This window comes from Lontra canadensis, unplaced genomic scaffold (assembly GCF_010015895.1).
Source record: "Lontra canadensis isolate GAN:19392208 unplaced genomic scaffold, GSC_riverotter_1.0 scaffold64, whole genome shotgun sequence".
In the NCBI taxonomy this organism is placed as follows: Eukaryota; Metazoa; Chordata; class Mammalia; order Carnivora; family Mustelidae; genus Lontra; species Lontra canadensis.
Window position 1 is genome coordinate 8509504 of NW_022631058.1, and position 20221 is coordinate 8529724.

A 20221-nucleotide genomic window follows, 5' to 3' on the forward strand; every position below is an offset into this window, starting at 1 on the left:
AAGAAGAAGAAGAAGAAGAAGAAGAAGAAGAAGAAGAAGAAGAAGAAGAAGAAGAAGAAGAATACTAATAGCATTTGGGGTCATTCTGCAAAGGCCACCATGACTTCCAGATGCCTAACACTTGAGTAAACCTACATTCTCTTCGAGCGTCCCTTTTTAAACTGAAAACATTACCACCACCCCTATGTTGGGTAGATGATTCTTTTAAAAAAATTAGGATCCTTTGCATAAGAGATAGTGATTGAGATGAGAACTCTAGAAAGACGGGGAGAAAAGGATGAAGGAAGGAAGGAATAAGGAAGGGAGATAGGAATGAGGGAGGTAAAGTTCCCTATGATGATGTGAGTTATGTACTGCAGCAGTTAACTCTCCAAATCCTGTGTTTTGTCACCATTCTACTCTGCTTCAAAGTCCCCTCCATGGCAGGGGGAAGTCATGGAACCAAAAATTAGTGGCAGTATAATAAACAGAATCCCCTGAGATCCTACCTACCTATCTACCTACCCCTCCAGGCCACCTCTTACACCCATCTCTCCACCTCCTGCTCTGGGAATGGAGAAGAAAGAGATAATAACTTCCCCCCCAACTGTTGCTCCCCCACCAACGACCTTGGTGTTCACCACCACCACCACCCCAACCCTAAATGGAGGATTCGAAAGTCAGGTTTCATTTTGAATTCATAGTACTCAGTCCCAGACACTTATGAGGGGAGAAAAAAAAAATCTCAAACTCCGTCGGCAAACCACAAATAAATGTTCTTGAAATTAAATAGGAGGTTTTTATTTCTCCATTCTGGGTAACGGGCATGAGCCTGACCTAGATCAGCAAACAATAAGGTCTCCACTGAGAATACCACCAGGACCAGAACCCAAAAGCGGTTGGCTCACTGACCACCATGAAAACATTGGCCTGATAGGTGTAACGTGCCCCATTTCGGTAGATTCCGTAACCAAGTCATGCAGAGCGGAGCCCCTAACAGACTCTATCTCTGTCTGCATCATCTGGCAAGTGCCCTTTCGAACAGAATTGGAGTACAGCACCAGATTCTCCCTTTAATTCACCTTTATGCTTCCTTGGATAGCTATCCAAACTGAAACCCCCTAACTGGCTCTCAGTAAAATGGCTTTATTCTGTCTCATTAAACTCTTCTAATTCTCTATGGACTAAAAGTAAAAAGAATCCACTATCTCAATAACCCTTCTCTTGCCAACAGTGGGCCCCCAGCTCTGTGCCTACAGTAGATATCCTTTGCACCATATCTCAGTTGTGGTCGAAGTGTCCCAATTTCCTGCAAAGTACACATTGCCTTCTTAGAATGCTCCTGATTTATGATGCTAATATAGAGCCTGTTGTGGACTGAATTGTGTCCCTTGCAAAATTCATATGTTGAAACGTTAAATGCCAGCATGACTGTATTGAAGATAGAGCCTTAAGGGGGTAATTAAGGTTAAATGAGGTTATGAGGGTGGGGCTCTAATTCAATAACACTGGTAACCCTTGTAAGAAGGGGAAGCCACCAGAGTGTTCTCTCTCTCCTCTTGTGAGGGCACAGCCAGAAGGTGGCCATCTGCAACCCAAGGGAAGAGCTCTCATCGCACATCGGCCCTGTTGGCATCTTGATCTTAGACTTCCAGTCTCCAGGACTGTGAGAAAATAAATTTCCATTGTATAAGCCACTCAGTCTAAGGTATTTTGTTATGAGAACCAGAGCAGATGCATACAGAGCCAAAACACAGATGTTTTGGAAACAGGGTGAAATAGCAAAATCAACCTGCCCCATCTTAATTCTACCTAGCAATCGCTGGCATTGGCAAGAGGATGATGAACCTCCCTCAGACACTGCTGGAAAACAACCCTGAGCCAAATCTTGGCCCAGACGATCTTTGGAACCGTCTTTCCTTTTTACTTTCTAGGATAATTGTGGTGATTTGGGCACATTATTAATCGCATTTGGAATGCTGATCTCCTGAAAGCTGGACATTAAATAAAAAATAGATGATTTTCTTTCCAGAAAAACCTAAGTTATACAAATGTGTGTTTGGAAACACGTTAATAAAGATAGCGCTCCATGACCTTGCAAGTTGAGCATGGCTCACATTCACAAGACGCTGAAATCTCTTTTCAGCCAGGAGAGCAGAAGTGAAATTCAAGGGTCTTCAACTGATCTCATGAGATAAAGTGCCAGCCAGCGCATGACCTGCCGAAAACAGCCATTGTCTCAGAACTCACCCAACAACTGGGAGTCTTCTTCCTCTAAATCTCTCAGAGAAACTTCTGAATACACTTTTGGATAAGAAGCAATGAGAGCGTATGAGATAGACAAAGAACTTGGAAGTGTGGGAAGCTTGAGGGAAATGATCCTGGACATATGTATCAAAAGGACTGGGTTGGCCCCAGCTCTGCCTGTTTGCAACCTTGGGCCCCCAAATAACTCATTTCCTCTTTCGATTCCCATCAGTAAATCTAAGACTCGAATATCAACAAAAGTAGGGTTCTTTAAAGAACAAATGAGATAATTTGTAGAAAGTGTTCTGTAAACTGAAAGGTGCTAGACACATACAATATAGGTCTCTCTGGAATTTTGCATTAAAGTATGCACTGAAAATGCAGCTTTAAAAAGAAACAAAAACCAAAAAACAACTCCAGCTCTGAAGCTTTGCTTCTTCCTTAAGTAGATTTACATACCTAAAAAGAGCTACATATCCATAGCTAATATGAGCCAAATTACTAATTGGACACCAACCATATCTTTGTCGGGCTAGGCCACCTCCCTGCCCCAGCCCCTACCTCACCACCCCCAGCCCCCTCCCCCCTGGCACTATCACTCCTGGTGAAAGGCAGAGCAGAAGGAAAATTCTGTTGGAGACTTCAGGGAGATAGGAGCTTGAAAGATGTGGGAATATCCACGTCCTTTCCGATACCGTTATTTAGGGATATCCTTCCTTTCTCCTCAGTTGTATTTGCCCTTTGTAGCTTGGAGGAGTCCTGGAATTTCCTTCATGGGTGAAGACTTAGAGATCCTCTCCATTCTAACCCTCCACCCATCCACCCCTTCAGCAAAAGTTACTGAATGCCTACTACGTGCCAGGCACTTCCTGGGAGCACTGAGGATCTTACAGTCAACGAGACGGGAAAAGTGCCCGTTCATGAAGCTCATAGGCTAGCGAGGAAGGCTGGCATCAACTGAGACACATGTGTAAGATGCTTTCAGATGATGACAAGTACCAGGAAGACAACTGAGCAGGTGACATAATAGAAAAGGACAGACCTGGGGAAGGAACAAAAGGAGAGGTCTTCAGATGGGACTGGGAAGCCCTTGCTAAAAATGTGACATCTGAGCTGAGATTCAAAGGTGGACGTGAACACGCATTGTAAGCCAGCCACGTGAACACGCATTGTAAGCAGTGGAAAGGACAAGTTCCTGAGACAGGAACAAGTTTGATCTACTTGAGGAACAAAAGGAAAATGAGCGGCCCAAAGGTCAAATCAAGAAAGAGGGTTGGAGACATAGGGTTGGAGAAGCCATGTCAGTGGCCCCTTTGCACACCAGAAGAAGGTAAAACCCAGAGGTTAAATGAGCTGCCCAAAGTCACACAGTTAATGATTGCTACAGTTCATTCTAGAAACTGTTTTTCCCCCATATCCAAAATTTTCTATACCATATTGATATGCTTGCCTTGAGGTGTGAGGTTATTGTTTGATGATCTTACTGATTTTTAAAAGCCCTCAAGAGGGTCACTTGGGTGGCTCAGGTGGTTGAGCATTTGACTTGATTTTGGCTCAGGTCATGACCTTGGGATCAGGGGATTGAGCCCCACATTGGGCTCCACGCTCAGCACAGAGTCTGCTTGTCCCTCTCCCTCTCCTCCTCCTCCATCTCTCTCTTTCTCTCTCTCAAATAAATAAAATCTTTAAAATCCCTTAAGATACCCAAAAGCAGCAAACCAATCTCAGTTTTCAGCAAAAAATCATCCACAAGTGATCCCAATGATGTAAAATGCTCATGAAAGCCAAGACTTAGTGGCAGCCTACTTTTCCGTATGTCCTATGCAAGCAGTTACTCTCTTTGCTGTAGGCTCAGCTTTACAAATACAGGGGAAGGCCACAGTTCACCAGAGAATGATCATTTTACATTTAGGTCTTATTTTTCCACCAAAACCTCTTGACAGTGCTTTTCTTAATTCACACAAGTGCAATCAAAACCAATCTGCTCTCAATCCACCTTCATTCTGTGCTATTAAATTGTCAGGTAATGGGACTGTGAGCAAAACATCATAATTACAACTTCCTTCCACGATCTGTGAGCACCTCCACCTGAAGGTTCAAGTCTGTTAACATCAAATCCTACAGTCCATAGAACCATCCCTCCCTTGTCTATTAGAATGCCAGGTTCTCCTTCATCTCTGCTCTGCTAAACATACTTGGTCTGTGTAAAACCAAACCTCCAAAGAACTCTGCCCAGTGGCCAGTGACTGGCCCACCAGCGGTAGAGGCAGAGATGCTGTTTGGCCAGATGGGTTAATGAAGAAAGGAATGAGTAGAAAAGGAATTCTTCTTCCTCTTCTTCCTTCTCTTCTTTCAATCTCCCTTCCTCTGCACACTCCCCAACTCCTCTTTATTCTTTTCTTTCTCCTTACAATGAGTTTCCCCAGTCCCTGAGCTCTGAGAGTCTCACCAGGCAAGACCCAGAGGTCCCAATAATTTAAGAGATAGACTTAAGAGATAGATTCAAAGAATATATAAGGACCCCTGCTCTAGTTCAACTCCACCATCTACTAGCTATGTGACCCCGGGTAATATATTTTTTAATATATGTAAAGAACTTCACAATGCCTAACACATAGTGTTACAAGGCAGGAGATATGCTACCTCCACTCCTGACCCTTCTCCTGCCTCCACCCCCTAGCTAGGAAAAACTGCCGTCACCCCCAACTACAAGAACAATTGTGCCCAAAGTCAGAGCATCTTACTGGAAGGCAGCTCAGTGGTATCCTGATGCCTGTCAAGTGGGGACAAAGCACTGACTTCATTGAATAAGTATTATGAGAACAACTCTATGATATAATGTGCATAAAACACCTGGCATGCAATGATTTCTCATTAAATGTCGGTATTTTTATCAGAATCTTTTCATTTTTAGCACCATCAGTTGTGATTGGAGATGCCACTTGTGTATGTCTTCACTGTGTCAGGCTGTAAAATGTTGGATTCGTCTGTGTTTACCTCTGTGATATAAATATATACAATGATGATCATATAGAAATGTATTCTCAAAGCCAAGGCAAGCTTCACAGCCCTCCATCCTGACCAGAGTTCCTTCAAGATCCCAACACGACATTTTAGACAACTGCCCACTTGACACACGTCTCAGATGGCTCAGGACAACCCCCCTTCTACAAGTCCCAGACTGAATTCACGAGCTTTCCCACAAGACTGGTCCTGCCCTAGCTGCCTTCCCAGTCATTCCATGTCCACACTCTATTCACATAAAACCTGTTGATTTTCTGTCATCCATAGCTCCCTACCCAATCCACTTCTCCACCTCACAGCTAACACCCTGATCCATGTCACCATGCTATCTGGTCCCTCACATCCACGAGAGTCACACAGCATTTGTTTTGAAACTGAGCTCAGATCACGTCTCTCCTCAGCTTTCTGTGGCCTAGGATAAAGGCAACACTCCTTCTCCCACCCCACAGCCCCACCTTACCTACAACAACACGAGGCTCTGGGGTCTGACCCTATGGCTCCACCTCAAAACACACACTCTCTTGCTCTCTGCTCTAGCCAGGGAAACTGCCTTTCAGTTCCTTAAATACACATGTTCCCTCTGCCTCAGGGCCTTTGCACTTGTTGTTTCCTCTTCCGCAACAGTTCACCTCCTCAGCAGCCAATTAATCACTACATCTCTTCCAGGTCTCAGTACAAGTGTCTGACTACCTTCCCTGACTACTCACCCTCCCTGATCCTTGTCAGTTTTTTCTATCACTTTCTTAACACCCTGATGCTCTCCTTCATGAAACATACATAAACATGTAATTATGCCCCATTCTGTGCATTGATTGATTTAGGTCTGTCTCCTTCACCACAAACTTAAAGAAGGCTTTGTCTATACTATTCTAACTATATCTCCAGGGATAGCATTTGGTAAGTAGTAGGTATTCAATAAATACATTTTACAGGGATAAAAAAAATTAAAATAAAATAAAATAAAAAGCCAAGACACACTTTCCAGAGATCAACAACAACACTGGATTGGGTTTGCGTTGCAGTAAGGTATGACAGCTTCAGTGTTGAAATAGGCAACACATCTTCCCTCATTCTATAATAGCCGTTTATAAGACATTTACTCAACAAATAAGTGTGTTTCCTCTTTTCTAGTCTGGAGAAAAGAATGAATGCACTTGTAAAAAAAAAAATTAAACGTACCTACTACACACATCAGATAAACAGATTTTAACCCAATACACACAGAGGTGTTGCCCGGCTGGACCCAGCTTCAGAGGAGCTGAAGAATTCTTGTCAAAACTGGACACTTGGTTTCAACTTGTTCTGTTCCCACACCAATCACTCCGGAGGGGCCTTAACATCTGTATGCTCGTTACAGACACGGCGGCGGTCAACGCTAGGCACATACAAATCGGTCTTAGTCGCTCTCTTTTGCGCCGAGGAAACACTGTCCAACATTCATCAGAGCTTGTAAACCACACTACTGTTCAGGCAGACACACTCCGTGCCCCCTCCCCAGCCCTTGCCAGCCCCACCCTTCTCACAAACCCTTCCGCCCTCCCACTTCTACTCCGATCCGAGCCAAACTAGCTGCCTGGTTTGGTAATAAGATTGAGGGAAGACTTCAAAGGCCCCCTGGGCTCCATTATTCCACGTGCCCTCTGAGAAGGGCCACCTCTAGGGACCATTGCCGCAGATCTGAGCCCCACTTGCTGCCAGGAAACCTTTCCCACTGAGGACACCCTGGGCAGGCGGCGCAGCTCCAGGTCCAGGGGGAGGCACCCCACCCATCTGCCAGAGAGACAAAGATCACCAGAAACAAAGGACACACACACACACACACACACACACTCGCACACAGAAAGTCAAAAGCAAATACCGACACTTGGTGTGATTTCAAGCCAAACAGCCGGCTTGATGTATCTTTAAATAGGTTTTTGAAACAATCCAGGAGGGACAATGATTATGTGGTAATGACAGGCACTATCTGGGTTTGGAACCCACGCTGCCTCCGCCCTCCTCCCACCCGCGCTGCGGTTCCCAGGCGCATTTTCCAGCCTCAGGACACACGCCGCCAGGAGCAAGAGTGCTTCCACTCATGGAAGCGCGCGCGCGCAGGAGATGGAGGCAGGGCGAGGGCCGCCAAAAGTAGGAAATACCAACCTTTAGGATCCCAGTTCACCTGTTTTCTTGGAGTCTCGATTGGAAATTTCATTGCTCCGTTGCCCAGAGGGGAGGAAATGAAAAGAATCAAAATAATAATAAAGTCCTCAAGCTTTACACGCCTCGGTACAGTAGTCCAACAAAACAATTTCCAAGGATGGGGGAGCCTCGGACTGGCTCGTGGAGGAACCCCAGAGAAAGATAAATGGGAAAGACTGGCTAAGGAGAGGCTGGAAACGGCTTAGGTGTTGGCAACGGTTGAGGGGAGGCCAGCTGCAGCCCCCTGGGTGGAAGGAAAAGTAAGACTGGCGAGAGGTGGATGGAGAGGGAGGCTCGGGAAGATAAAAGAGCCAAGCTGCTTCCCAAGCGCGGTGGCGGCAGGTGGGGGGCTGAGCAGCCGGAGGGCCGGCGCGAGGGAGAAACCCACTGCAGTGTCACTCCAGCCCCCGAAGGCGTGTGCGCACACACTCCCGCACACACACACTCGCCCGGGCGCGCGCTCCGGCGGGCACGTCAGCCTCTCTCGGCCGCGCACAGCGCACACGCCCCACCCCGGCCGCGGATCCTCGCCCCCGGGCGACGCCCCCCACTCCCCACCCCCCGAAAGCCATTGGACGCGGGAGTGGCGCGGCACCCGGGGAGCGCGCGGCGAGAGCGACCCTCCCCGCAGCGCGCCGCAGACGCCGCGCCAAGGCGGGAGAGCGCGCGGCGGGTGGAGGCGCTGGACCACGGAGGCGCGCGGGGCTCGGGGCGTAGGGCTGGGAACCGCGACCTGCAGTGGACTCGCCCGCGGGGCGGCGGGGGCGGCGGGGGCGGCGGGGGCGGCGCGCGGCGGCGGGCGCGGCTGGGCGGGGAGCCGGCGCTGGGCAAGCCGCTACTTACTGGCTCGGCCGGCCGGCGGGCTGGCAGGAGTGGAGGCGGCCGCGGCGCGCTCGGCGGAGTTGCAGCCGGAGACACGCTTGGCTGCCTGGAAGGCGCTGCAGGAGGCGGAGGAAGAGCCTCGGCGGCCCCGCCGCAGACCTCGGCCTCGGGGATGACCTCTTGTCACAATTCCGCCCTGGGCATACACACACACACACCCTTCTTTTCTCACTTCATTTTTCCACTCCAGCCCCCTCCCGCGCCCGGTTCTCCCGCCTGCGCCCCGAACCCGCGTCCCCAGCGCACTCGGAGGAGGCCGGTGCCAGCCATGAGCCTTTTGTTCTGGGACCGCTCCGCGTTGGCCGCGCTTTCCCCTCACCGGGAAGCTCGCTCCCCAGGCGCAGCCCGGTCCCTTCCCCAGCTACCTGCCGCCCGGCTGGGGCCGCTGCTCGGAGGCCCTGGAGGCGGATGGAGAGAGACACGCCACGGGCCCAGAGGAAAGTGGAGTTGCCAAGACCTAGCGGCCCCGGGAGCCCAGGGGCCCTGCAAGGGCAAATGCGAAGGGACCGCACACATGTTCCCGGAAAGAGGCTGAACCTGGCGCCTTTCCCCTACCCCCACTGAGGCCTCGATCTCCAGAAGATCCAGGTGGTGCTGAGATGCTCTTGAATGGGCCACTCGAAGTACTGATATGAAAGATGCTTACAAATTACTTCAGCTCCTAGCAACAAAGACTTGCACATAGTAGATGTTCAAGAAATACTTGCTAAATGAAAGCATAAGCTGCATGAAGCAGTGTTGGACAGAAAGTAGTTTAAATTACTGTCCGTTCACTGTCCACTTGACGTATATCTTGAACCCCCTTCTCCATGCCATCACTGTGCCAGGTGCTGGTGGTACGGCAAGGAACGACATAGATATGGACCTTGCTTTCATGGATCTTACTGTCTAGTCCTCAGGAGGTCCTGCTAGATTTCTCTCTGCCCTTACTTATGAAAGAGTAAGTGACTACTTGGCTTATTGCCCAGCCTGCCCGCTGTGGCCCTAAAACCCTACACTGGCAGTTGCACTCTGGGTGCATGCCACTCTAGGGCACCTTGAGGCTTCTGGGAGCCCCGGTACAGTGGCATCTTTCTTATCATCCTCCCCCCACCGTCACATCCAGGTTTCTGAGTCCCAGAGCAAGAGCTACAAGAGGTCCACTGTCATCTGCAAGAAGGGTTGCTAAGTGCTTTGTCACTGACCCTGCAGGCTGCTGGGACCAGAGCACTGAAGTATCTGCAGACCCCAGCCAGGCACACCTGGTACCAGTCTGATGGCGCTCTCTGGACTCCTCAGCCCTGCAGACACAGATTCCCAAGACACCTGACAGCCACCTTCTCTGGACTCCACTTCCACACTTGGTTTCCCTCTACTAGAAGGCTGAGAGGATGGATGAGACATGGAAATGAGACAAACAAGGAACTTCTGCTTCTCCAGCCATGCCCTCAGAGACACTAGTACGTGTCAATTCTGCCCCAAAACCCCAAGGGAACTGTTTTTAAGCTCCTGAGACAGTCTTCAGAGCCTCATTGTGCCCTCTCCTCAACTGCTCACAGGCAGGAGGGCTCCACCCCGTCACTGCAATGCAATGTTTTTACTTGCATCTGAGTCAGAGAGAGGTGCCCCCTAGCAAAGACACCCTCTCTCCCAAAGCCTCGGAGGTCAGGGGAGCAAGACTGGCCCCTCACAGCCTCATACTTCTCTCCACTTATCTTCCCTATGTCACACTGAAGAAGCTCTCACGGCCTCATTTTACAGATGAGAAGATCAAGGCTCAGAGAGGTAAAGGAACACACCCAAGGTCACAACATAGAGAGTCAAACCCAAGGAAGCTCATCTGGTCCCTGGGTCCCTGAATCTTGACCCTGAAACTGTCAGATGAGTTCTTTGGGGTCATGATGATCCAAATACTATATTATCTAGGACTCCACCCCTTCCTCCTTTGCTGAATGAATTGGGCTACCCTGGTGCCCTGAGGCCTCCCTCAGGGAATTAGTTCACTATCAGAGGCAAATTCCCATGGCACAAAATGTAGCCTTTGGGTACATCATTCAGTCAATCAGCAAACATGCATTGAGCAGGTCTTGCGGATGAGATAATTGTAGGTTTTCCTCAGAAGTTACACTGGGCCCGTGGAGAACCTTCCCCCAGAAAAGCATCAGCAGGATGGTTTTAGGAAGTCTTGGGATGGACCTATTGGGATGAGGGAGCGGGATCAGGGGTCTGGAATGCCTGATGTGCGTTGAGGACTTGCCCTAGTCAGAACCCTTAGGATTTCTCTGCTAAATCACTCGCCCCACCCCCCAGCCCTAACCTCTAGGGCTTTCTCTTTCCTCCACTTTCATTGTCTCTTCTCAGTATGTGGACAACACAAGTGGGTAGGGATCCACCAAAAATTAAGTAAGTCATCCCTGCACCCCCACCGCTAACGCGCCTGAAATCAAGTCCCAACTCCTAAACTGCGTATGTGGAATGGACTGCGGGGGGTGGGGTTATAAAGGGAGAGCACCCCCCCAACGCCCCAAGAAAAACAACTTGGCACATTAACCTTTTGTGTTACTGCAATCCCACTCCACCATCGTCAGTTCTTCCCCTTCGTTACTACGCACTAGATTCCACTTACCCCAAGAAGGAGGAAAGAAGTGGACTGTGTTGAGAAAAAACATCCAAAAAAGATGCCGCGCCAAGCGGTTCTTTCTCCCTCAGTGCGGCCGCAAGTTCCATGGCTATTGCTGCGGGCAGGTTAAGTCTGGTGGATAGAGACCGCCTCAGGTTCCTGCGGCAGGAAAACAAAGCATCGTGGCGCAAAGTCAGCCGGCACTGACGGTGCCCCGCCAGCAGCCCCGGGCCGGCGGCGGCCGCGTCCTGGGCGCATTCGGTGGCAGAGGGCGCCGGTCCTTGCCGGGGAAGCTTTGCAGTGGGGCGCCCCGGGTCTCTGCAGCTCAGAACCTGCGCTAGTCGCCGCACCACTTTAACGATCGCCGTGTGGCCCAGCGCGGGAGGGCGGGGGGAAGCCGGAAAACCCCAGGTCACTTCCCGAGAGGAAGTTTTCCGCGAGTTAGTGGCTCCCCTACCACTTCCCCACGCCGCAGCCCGGGATGAGTGTGAGAGCGAGGGGGGCTGCCTGCCGCGCGAGGAGTCGATCTCTCCGAGTGGCTGGCAAAGAACAGCTCAGCCAGAGAGGGGAACCCGGAGTCCGGCGTGAGGCCGGAGAACGTCCTGGACCCAGAATAGCAGGGAGTGATGAAGCAGCTTGGGGAATCCTGCTTAGTGTTGGTTCGGAAAACAGAGGCGGGAGGATGAGACTCTGCTTTGAATTCAGGAATACCGGAATGAATTCATTAACCTGCTTTGAATTTTTCCCTTTGGTTTCATCATTTCTCCCTGAAGTCCGGAAGAAATCCTCACCTTCCAAGAGCTTCCCCACCCCCAAGACACCTTCAGGTCCTCTCCTCCAAAGAACCGCAGAGAGGTCCTTGTCCCTGTCCTTCTGTGAGATATCCCCACACACGCACCCCCTGTGGACCCACTCTGTGATAAAATTGATGAGCTTATGCCTTCAAGTTTACTTGAATTTCTTCTCCCAGAAACGTTTTCCCCAGCGAAGTTTCCACTTTGTTCTCAGCATTTAATCACTCCTCCCTTTGGCTTCATGTCCCAACCAGCATCTGCAAAACACACCCTTAAATATATGTTGCTCTAATCCCAGGTTCTGCTTTTGGCTTGGAAAAGCCAGAGACACATCAGTAGCTAAAGGGCAGAGGGTGTCATATGTCACACTACTCAATAGCAAACTCTGTGTGCTGAACCCTGAAGATTTATTTTGGTGACTCAAGCCTCTGGTTACCCATGAATGAAGACAACATTTATGACCTCCAAAGAAATTGTGCTTAAAGCATCAGGCTGATGAACGTGTTTCATAGGAAGGAGCTGCATTCCTCTTCCCTTGTATGTTTCTCTATGTTAAATTTCAGTCCTTAAGAAAATAGTATTTAAGCTCCCATAAGGCACTGCACCCAACATTTTACCAAATATATGCAAAGCTGTAATCCTGCTTCTTATAGGACACATTTTACGGTGATTCCCTCTGATTTACCACCAAAACATAATCCCAGGGGTTTTTTTGTTTTTTTTAAGAGATGGGGCTGAATTTTATTGCCTTTCCCCTCAACTTTTTTATTTTTAAAGCTTTCAAACACAGAGAAAAGTTATAGTTGTTTGGCTAATAACCAGGATGCAAATATTGCATTTCTTTCTTATTTTTATGTAGTGTACTTTATTCTAGAAAAGTGTCTTCATTTTTTTATGACAGTGACTTTTTCAAGAATCCAAATTCATTTGCTTTCCCATAATGTTTCCCATAATGTCATGATGTAGCTAAAGATCAATTGAGCCAAAGAGAAGAAAATGATTTCCTGATCACAGAAGATCATTAAAAGAACTCAACACTTTCTATAAATTCAGTGTCCATGATAATATCCACAGGATAGAAGGCAATTGTATCCCTGCTCACTCAAGTTTCTCCCCAGACTTAGTCCTAGCCTTAGTCAGATAATTTATTTTTGTTTCTTATCTCCCAAAAGGCCATCCTTTCGGGGTTGAATGAGCACTTTCCCATATGCACACCAATTGGACAAGTGCATATGGTATTTTATTAAATTTCAAAATAAGAATTCACCGAGGTTACACACCATTGTACCTGAGCTCAGATTTTCATATCATTGTGGAAGGTTTTAACTTGAACCAAAATTTTAAGGCTTGTAGAAGTCATGCATGGTTTCAATAACCTATTTATTTATGGGTGAGTCTTATTCCTGAAGTCTCTCTGCTTGCAAATAATTGAAATTCCTTTAGAGGGACCTACTGTCTCAGCATATTGACAGGTGCTTCTCTCAAGCAGCCAATGAAAGTCCTGGGAAAGTCTGGCCAATAGAAAAGCTTTTGCTCACTAGGGGGTGGGACAGAGTCTCAGCATCCAATGGGAATGTTTGAAATATATTCATTTAATTTTTGCTGCTTTAAAGCAAATATTTGTTTGGTCGAAAATGATTATAACAAATGTAGTAGTAGAACTTTCCTCTCCTACCATTAAGCCATCTAAATGTTTGCTGAATCATAGAATGATATTTGGAAGATGTCATCTCAAGGTACTTCCTGGTTCGGTTTTCCACCTCTGAAAAGGATTCCAATTTATATGACCATTCAAGAATACTGAGTGCAAGAGACTCTAGGAAACAAGCTGAGGTTTGCTGGAGGGAAGTGGGGTGGGGGGATTGGGTGATGGGCATTAAAGAGGGCACATGATGTGATGAGCCCTGGGTGTGATGCCCTGGGTGTGATATGCAACTGAGAAATCACTAAATTCTACCCCTGGAATTAACAATACAGTATATGTTAACTAAATTGAATTTAAATAAATAATTTTTTTAAAATACTAAAACAAACCAAAAAAAAGTAAGCACATCTAGTGGAAGAGATTATAAATCCTGTATTGATGGGCTTTTTCGAAATTTAAGAAACTTTGCTAAGCTCATATTTTTTTTTTTTACTTCTGGTCTAAATCTTTTCCTTCCTCAAATTTTTCAATACTTACATACGGCGATGAAAAGCAGCAATACCATGACCTATTAAGGATTAAATTGTCCAACATCTTCTTCTTCGTGTCAGGTAATTTTTTCTACACTTTTGTCAATACGTACAAGAATTTGGCCTATCCATACTTTTCTTAAAAGCATCTCTTTCAGGGATGCCTGGGTGGCTCAGTGGGTTGGGCCTCTGCCTTCGGCTCAGGTCATGATCTCAGGGTCCTGGGAACCCAGGGTCCTGGGATGGAGCCCTGCGCCGAGCTCTCTGCTCAGTGGGGAGCCTGCTTCCCCCCACTGTCTCTCTGCCTGCCTCTCTGCCTACTTGTGATCTCTGTCAAATAAATAAATAAAAATCTTTAAAAAAAAAAAAAAAAGCATCTCTTTCAGGCACCTGGGTGGTTCAATCAGTTAAGCATCTGCCTTTGGCTCAGGTCACGATCCCAAGGCCCTGGGATCGAGTCCCACATCAGCGGGGAGCCTGCTTCTTGCTCAGCTGGGAGCCTGCTTCTCCCTCTGCCTGCTGCTCCCCTGCTTGTGCTTTCTCTCTCTGTCTCTGACAAATAAATAAATAAAACCTTTTTTTAAAATAAAGATAAGCAATAAGTACAGAGTATTTGACCAACTTACACGTATTTTAGCCAGCATCCTCTTCAGAAGGAAGCGTAACCAAGCAGGTGAATTGTGCCAAGCTTCACTCAGTTTCTTCATCTGCAAAATGGGGTACTAAATATCTGGCTACTTGTACCTCCAGGGTTGCCTAAGGAAACAATGGTGCTTTGTGAAAGTGCTTTGTAAACTGTGCAGATTTAAGAGATCGTTCTTATTACTTAACCCTGATGGATTAGGATTTCTTTCTTTCTCTGCCAGGCACATAGCAAGCACTTTTTAAGAATACCCCCATTTATTTCTCATAACAATCCTGTAAGATGGGTATTATTATCATCATGATTTCATTTAAAACAATGCCTGACATATATTAGGCACCTAAATATTTATTAAGGGAGAAATTGGAGCTTGGAGAGGCTAATGGTTTGTCTAAATAAACATGGCTAGTTAGGGATGGAAGTAGAAATCCAACCAGGTCCCCACTCATCTCTAGATTAAAATACCACTCCTTACCCAGAACTAGTTACATAAAGTTATCTTGATCTCTGGAGTAGTCAGTTTCATGGGAAATTGCAACCTAAACCATCTGTACCCTTTTCCCGTTACACTGCATCTCCCCACCTTCTGGGGTTCCTTATATTCTTCCCCCTGGCAAAGTGAATATGAATCTTAAACCATCTTAAACCATCATTATCAAGCAAATAAAAGAAGTATTAAGGAAGAGGTGAGCAGGAAAACCTTTGTTATGGTCCCGAAAGTCACCCAAATCAAACCAAATGTGCGACCATCTAAAAGTAGGTAGTCAGAGAAGCAGTCTTGGTGGAATTACTTTGACTTTTCCAGGTCTTTCTTACTTCTGCACAACTGCATTATGTTGTTAGGTCTGCTCTACTCTTCCAGTGGTCGATTAACAATGCTGGTTATAGAAAGAGGATTTCCTTCAAGTTTATGTAATACTTCTATATTTAGATTCTGATACTGTGTTTTAAAAATAGTTATACAATGTTACTGATACATATTGAAATATGGATGCACTCAGGCTTGCAAAATAATTACTGATATGCACCACTCTTTTCATCAGTAATCAAAGTTAAGCTGACGACTGTGATTTCTAGGAGTCTTATTATTCCCTTTATGGAAGATAATTCTTTTTCATTTCTTTTCAAACATGGGGCACTATTTTTCAAGAAGTTTCCAAAGAGCCATATCCTTGGGTTCCAAAAGTTGTAAGTGACCATAACCTTCAGTTAGAAAGAACCCAGCATTTTTAGAAAACCACCATCAATTATTACCCCATCATCCACTGCATCTTATTAAAATTTTGGCTCATCAGAACCCATCAAATTAAATCTGCCCTCAGCAATATCTTGGAAGGGTCAAATACTATATTTACTAGGATATAAACAAGGTCACTGCAAGTTTAGACGGCCACTGCTATTCTATATGATAATATTAACAATGTTCCTCCTAGCCTATATGGCAATTAGAGAATGGCACTCCCTCCAGTGGAAAAAACACCATGGCCCTGGCTTGATTTGTAGACAGTGTCTTTGTTCAAACCAGAAGACACTCCTTGGGGATGGAGGGTGGGGTGGGGAAGAACATACTGGTATCAGGAAACACAGCAGCATGTCCAACACTTGGAATGGACTTAAGTTCTCATTTATCCTCTCAGCTTGGTGCAAGGCAGAAACTTCCTAACTATATGCTCTGGCCCCTTATATAAGATATACAAATGGATACATTGAGCAAGAGTACATGAGGGGTTCCAATTATTCAAGGTCAGATTTTTGAAAAACCAATATTTGGTACTTTATACCATACATGAATTCAAAATGGTTTTAAAGAATTTATTTATTTATTTTGAGAGAGAGAGCACACGAGCATGTGCATGACCGAGAACAAGCAGGGAGAGTAGAGGAGTGTGGAGCCTGACTCCGGGCTTGATCTCACAATCTGAGATCGTAACCTGAGCCAAAATCAAGAGTTGGATGCTTAAATGACTGAGCCACCCAGGTGCCCCCAAATTAATTTTAAAATAGTCTATCATTATTATTTATTATCTTATTATTATGTTTGTCATTTCTGGACATGTTTAGGTTCTCTTGTTTTCATTATTTTTCTCAGTTAGTAGAAGATCAAACTATCATAACTGTAACATCCTAGCCATGTTCTTTCATGAAATCCATAACTTTAAGCTCGAACTTAATATGGTAGTGATGCCTCCCCTGATTCTGAGCCATGAATGATGGAAACAACAAATTTAATTCTAAAATACTAATATCAAATATAATTTAATTCTAAAGTATCACCTTCTACCTCTGACCAGCTGGATAATTTGTTATTGTATTAGAAAAACTACTGAGAGAATCTGAAACTTAGAGATGTTTTGCTTTCTTCTACTTTATCCCTAGGAGAAAACGTCACCTCCTATATTCTGTCTTTGATGCTGAGACTTTTACTGATAAGGCAGGCACACTGGATATAGAGCATCTTTTTCTGGCAAATATAATTTTTAAAGCTGACATCAGAGAGCTCATTTATTAAATGTTGTATTCAAAAAGGGTAACTGGGGTTTAGAATACTTATCCATTTTTCTGCCCTCTCTCCATGCAAAGCTAAAGATCCTTACAATGTTTATACTGGCAGTGACCCCTAGTCCATCAAACAGAGATGTAGTTGCTTTAGAAATTCTGAGTTTACTCCAGTGAGAAAACTGAATCATAAAAGGTAATCATTAGTAGAAGCAACTTCAGAGATCAGTTAGTGAGGGCATTCCAGACTTTCCTGGTAACCAAAAGCAGATTCCACGGTCTGGAGATCCTGTTTCAATAGATCTAAGAAGGATGTCTTTGGATTTACTTCAACAAAAGTCCCAGGTGATTCTTTCATGCAAAATCTGGGAACCTCCCTGCACTAGAGCCAGTGAAGTCTTGAGAAGTAAGTTGATTTTCCCAAAGCCAAACCGTTGGTCCATGACAGAGTCAGGACTGGAAGAGAAATATCCTGAGAGGCCTCAAGTCTTCATAAAATGGAATAATGTGTTTGAGAGACATTTTCAACCATGGTAGAGGTTGTGGCTTGTGGGGGCCTGGGGGAACCAGAGGTACATAATCAGAAATTTAAGTTATCTGAATCTCCTTGCTTCAGATGCATTCTGGTTAATTGAGCATTTATGACACTCTTGTCCTTTATTTCCTGTATACATTCCTCCAACCTTTTCTCTGATTTGACCCATATTCCTGCATATGGTTTGGGGGGCTTTCTACAGTGACCTTAGACCTATCATCACATCTGTCTTCTTCATTGTCATCCTTAAAACTTTTATCAAACCAGACATGTCTTCCCTGACACACACTGCAAAATTCTTTCCCATACCATTCACTCTATCATCCCTCCATTTTATTGCCTATTTCCACCTCTAACTTTAATGCATGCTTGTTCATATGAATGTTACACTTTTTGCAAAGAGAAAGCTGTCAGAGTGGGAAGACCACCATGACAGATATTGGAACTACTTATTCCTAGTCCCAGCTCTTCCACTGATAAGCTGTGTGACTTTAAGCAAGTCACTTAGTCTTTCTGAGATATTGTTCAATGAAAGGATTAAACCCTGAGATTCTGAGTCATCTCCTTCTGTGCTTGCCCCTTCACTTTAAGGGAGAAAGGAGCTATCTTTTCTCATTTATTTTTCTCTTTGCACTGGGCCTATTTTTGTAAAGCTACATAGAGTGCTCACTCATTCAATAAATGCTGACACTTCCTTCCTTGAGCTAGTTTGACTTTCCTCCCCCCATCACAGATGGTGTATGAGCCACATATCTGATCACAGCTAACCTTTGTGTTTGGTAAGGACTGGATTTTTTAAAAATAGTACAAACTATATGTCTTTCCAGTGCCACCATTCCTTTTCATGAAATGGCACATTCTGTTCTTTGGCTCTCCATATTTTCCATGAGAAAAAAACATTATTTCCACCTGTCCCTCTTATCTTACAGGTTCTTTTTAATTTTAAGTATAGCACTCTTGAATTTTGAGTTTACTGTACCATTTATTTATATTCCTGATGACCTGGTCTGCTCACTTCTTTCTTTAAAATTTCCATCTGTAATTAGGTCTCTATTCTGCTGTGACTTTGGTCATGTTCATTTATGTTTGAAGCTACTTGGTCTCACAATCAGAACCATAAACATGTTTATTTGTTTTGCTTTGTTTTTTAAGTATTTCTTAAAATATATGGCACTCTCTCACGTGTAGAATTGCTCTATTCAGTCAACTGATCCACATTCAAATGTACTAACCTTAGAAAAACATACATGAAAGAGAACATAAAGAAATAGGACATGAAAGAAAGTCACTCGGAATTCAAAATAACACACAAGATTGCAGAATAAAAATATGCGAGACTTCAGGACCTTGGACAGTTAAATGTATTCTGGCTGTGATCTCTGTCGTCATAGCATAAGCAAGCTTGTGGTACGTTTGAAAATCTACAGCATCATATCAGACACAGTACCTTGAAATACCATGAATGATTTTTTTATCTTACATATGTTACAAGAAGAAAATAAAGACTTCCCTAACGAAAACAATAAAACCCAGACTATACGCTCAGACACAGAAGCATGAACAGTTCGAAAGCATTGATGGAATGTAGAGATGGGGTCTCTACAAAGCTGTGCTGAGTGGCTTCCATGACTCTTCCTTAGATAGTTTGCTATTTCTTTTTAGAATGTAAGCAAACACTTTTAGTTACGCAATTTATGAAGAGCTACAGGAGAGCAGTATCAGAAACGAAAAACTTCAACCTCACAACCATCCAAGAAATGCAAATTGAAACAATAAGGTGTGGCATTTCATCTCTCAGATTGGCAGAGATCACAAAAATCTCCAAGGATGTAGGGAAATGAGCGGGTTCATGCACTGCTGGTAAGAATGCAAATTGGTACAAATCTCTGTTTGGGGTGATGTAGAAGTATGGATCAAAAGCCTAAATAGTGATACAGCCATACATGTAATAAGATGAAAACAGATTTTCAATTCATTGTTAAGTAGAAAAAAACAGGTGACCAAGCTATAAAAATATATACTTATGATATTTAAACATATATTCTGAAAGGATATAACCCAAAATGTCATTATCTTGGAGAGTAAGATGGGGTGGGAGTGAGAACATTTACATTTTGTTTACATGTTTCCTAATGTATCAGTTTTCCATATAGATTACTGTTTCTGTTTATAAAACAACAATTTGGGAGCCTCAATGGTGCAGTTGGTTGAGCATCTGACTCAGTTTGGCTCAGGTAGTCATCTCAGCCAGGGTGGTGAGATCAAACCCCATGTCGGCTCTGCACTCAGCACAGAATCTACTTGGGATTCTCTCTCCCTCTCCCTCTGCCCCTTCTACTCATGCACTCTCTTTCTCTCTCTCTAAAATAATAAATAAATCTTTTTTAAAAAGTGAATTTCTAAAACAATAATTTACCCAATTATCAACAGGATTCTAGGGGTAAAGACTGCCTGGTTTCCCCTTTTTAGAAACTACATTTGGTCGGATTGGATTTGGCATATTTAAGGGAAGTCAGCAGAGTGGAGAGTCATGAGTAAGAAAGCAAATGTCCCAAAATAAGTATAGACAAAGAGTTGTGGTCTGAATTATGCCCAGCTTTGAAGCTATGGTTCAGAATTTGAATTTTATTCTGGAAGCAATGGACCGCTATTTCAGGTACTGAGCA

General features: G+C 45.0%; 1 protein-coding gene across 3 annotated transcripts in view; it reads right to left on the minus strand.

Annotated features, from left to right (window-relative positions):
* Nucleotides 1-14586, minus strand: part of KCNK10 (potassium two pore domain channel subfamily K member 10) — a 131756-nt gene extending 117170 nt beyond the window's left edge. The window contains exons 1-2 of one of the 3 annotated variants that reach the window (XM_032878571.1): nucleotides 14508-14586; nucleotides 10919-11071 (exon numbers count right to left, since the gene is read on the minus strand). In XM_032878571.1, coding sequence (XP_032734462.1) covers nucleotides 10919-10961 — 43 coding nt within the window. In that variant the 5' untranslated portion in view covers nucleotides 10962-11071; nucleotides 14508-14586. Of the gene's footprint in view, nucleotides 1-7392; nucleotides 7904-10918; nucleotides 11618-14507 lie in introns of those variants that run through there. The other 2 variants (XM_032878570.1, XM_032878568.1) reach the window with 2 other exon arrangements.
* Nucleotides 14587-20221: the final 5635 nt, after the last annotated feature.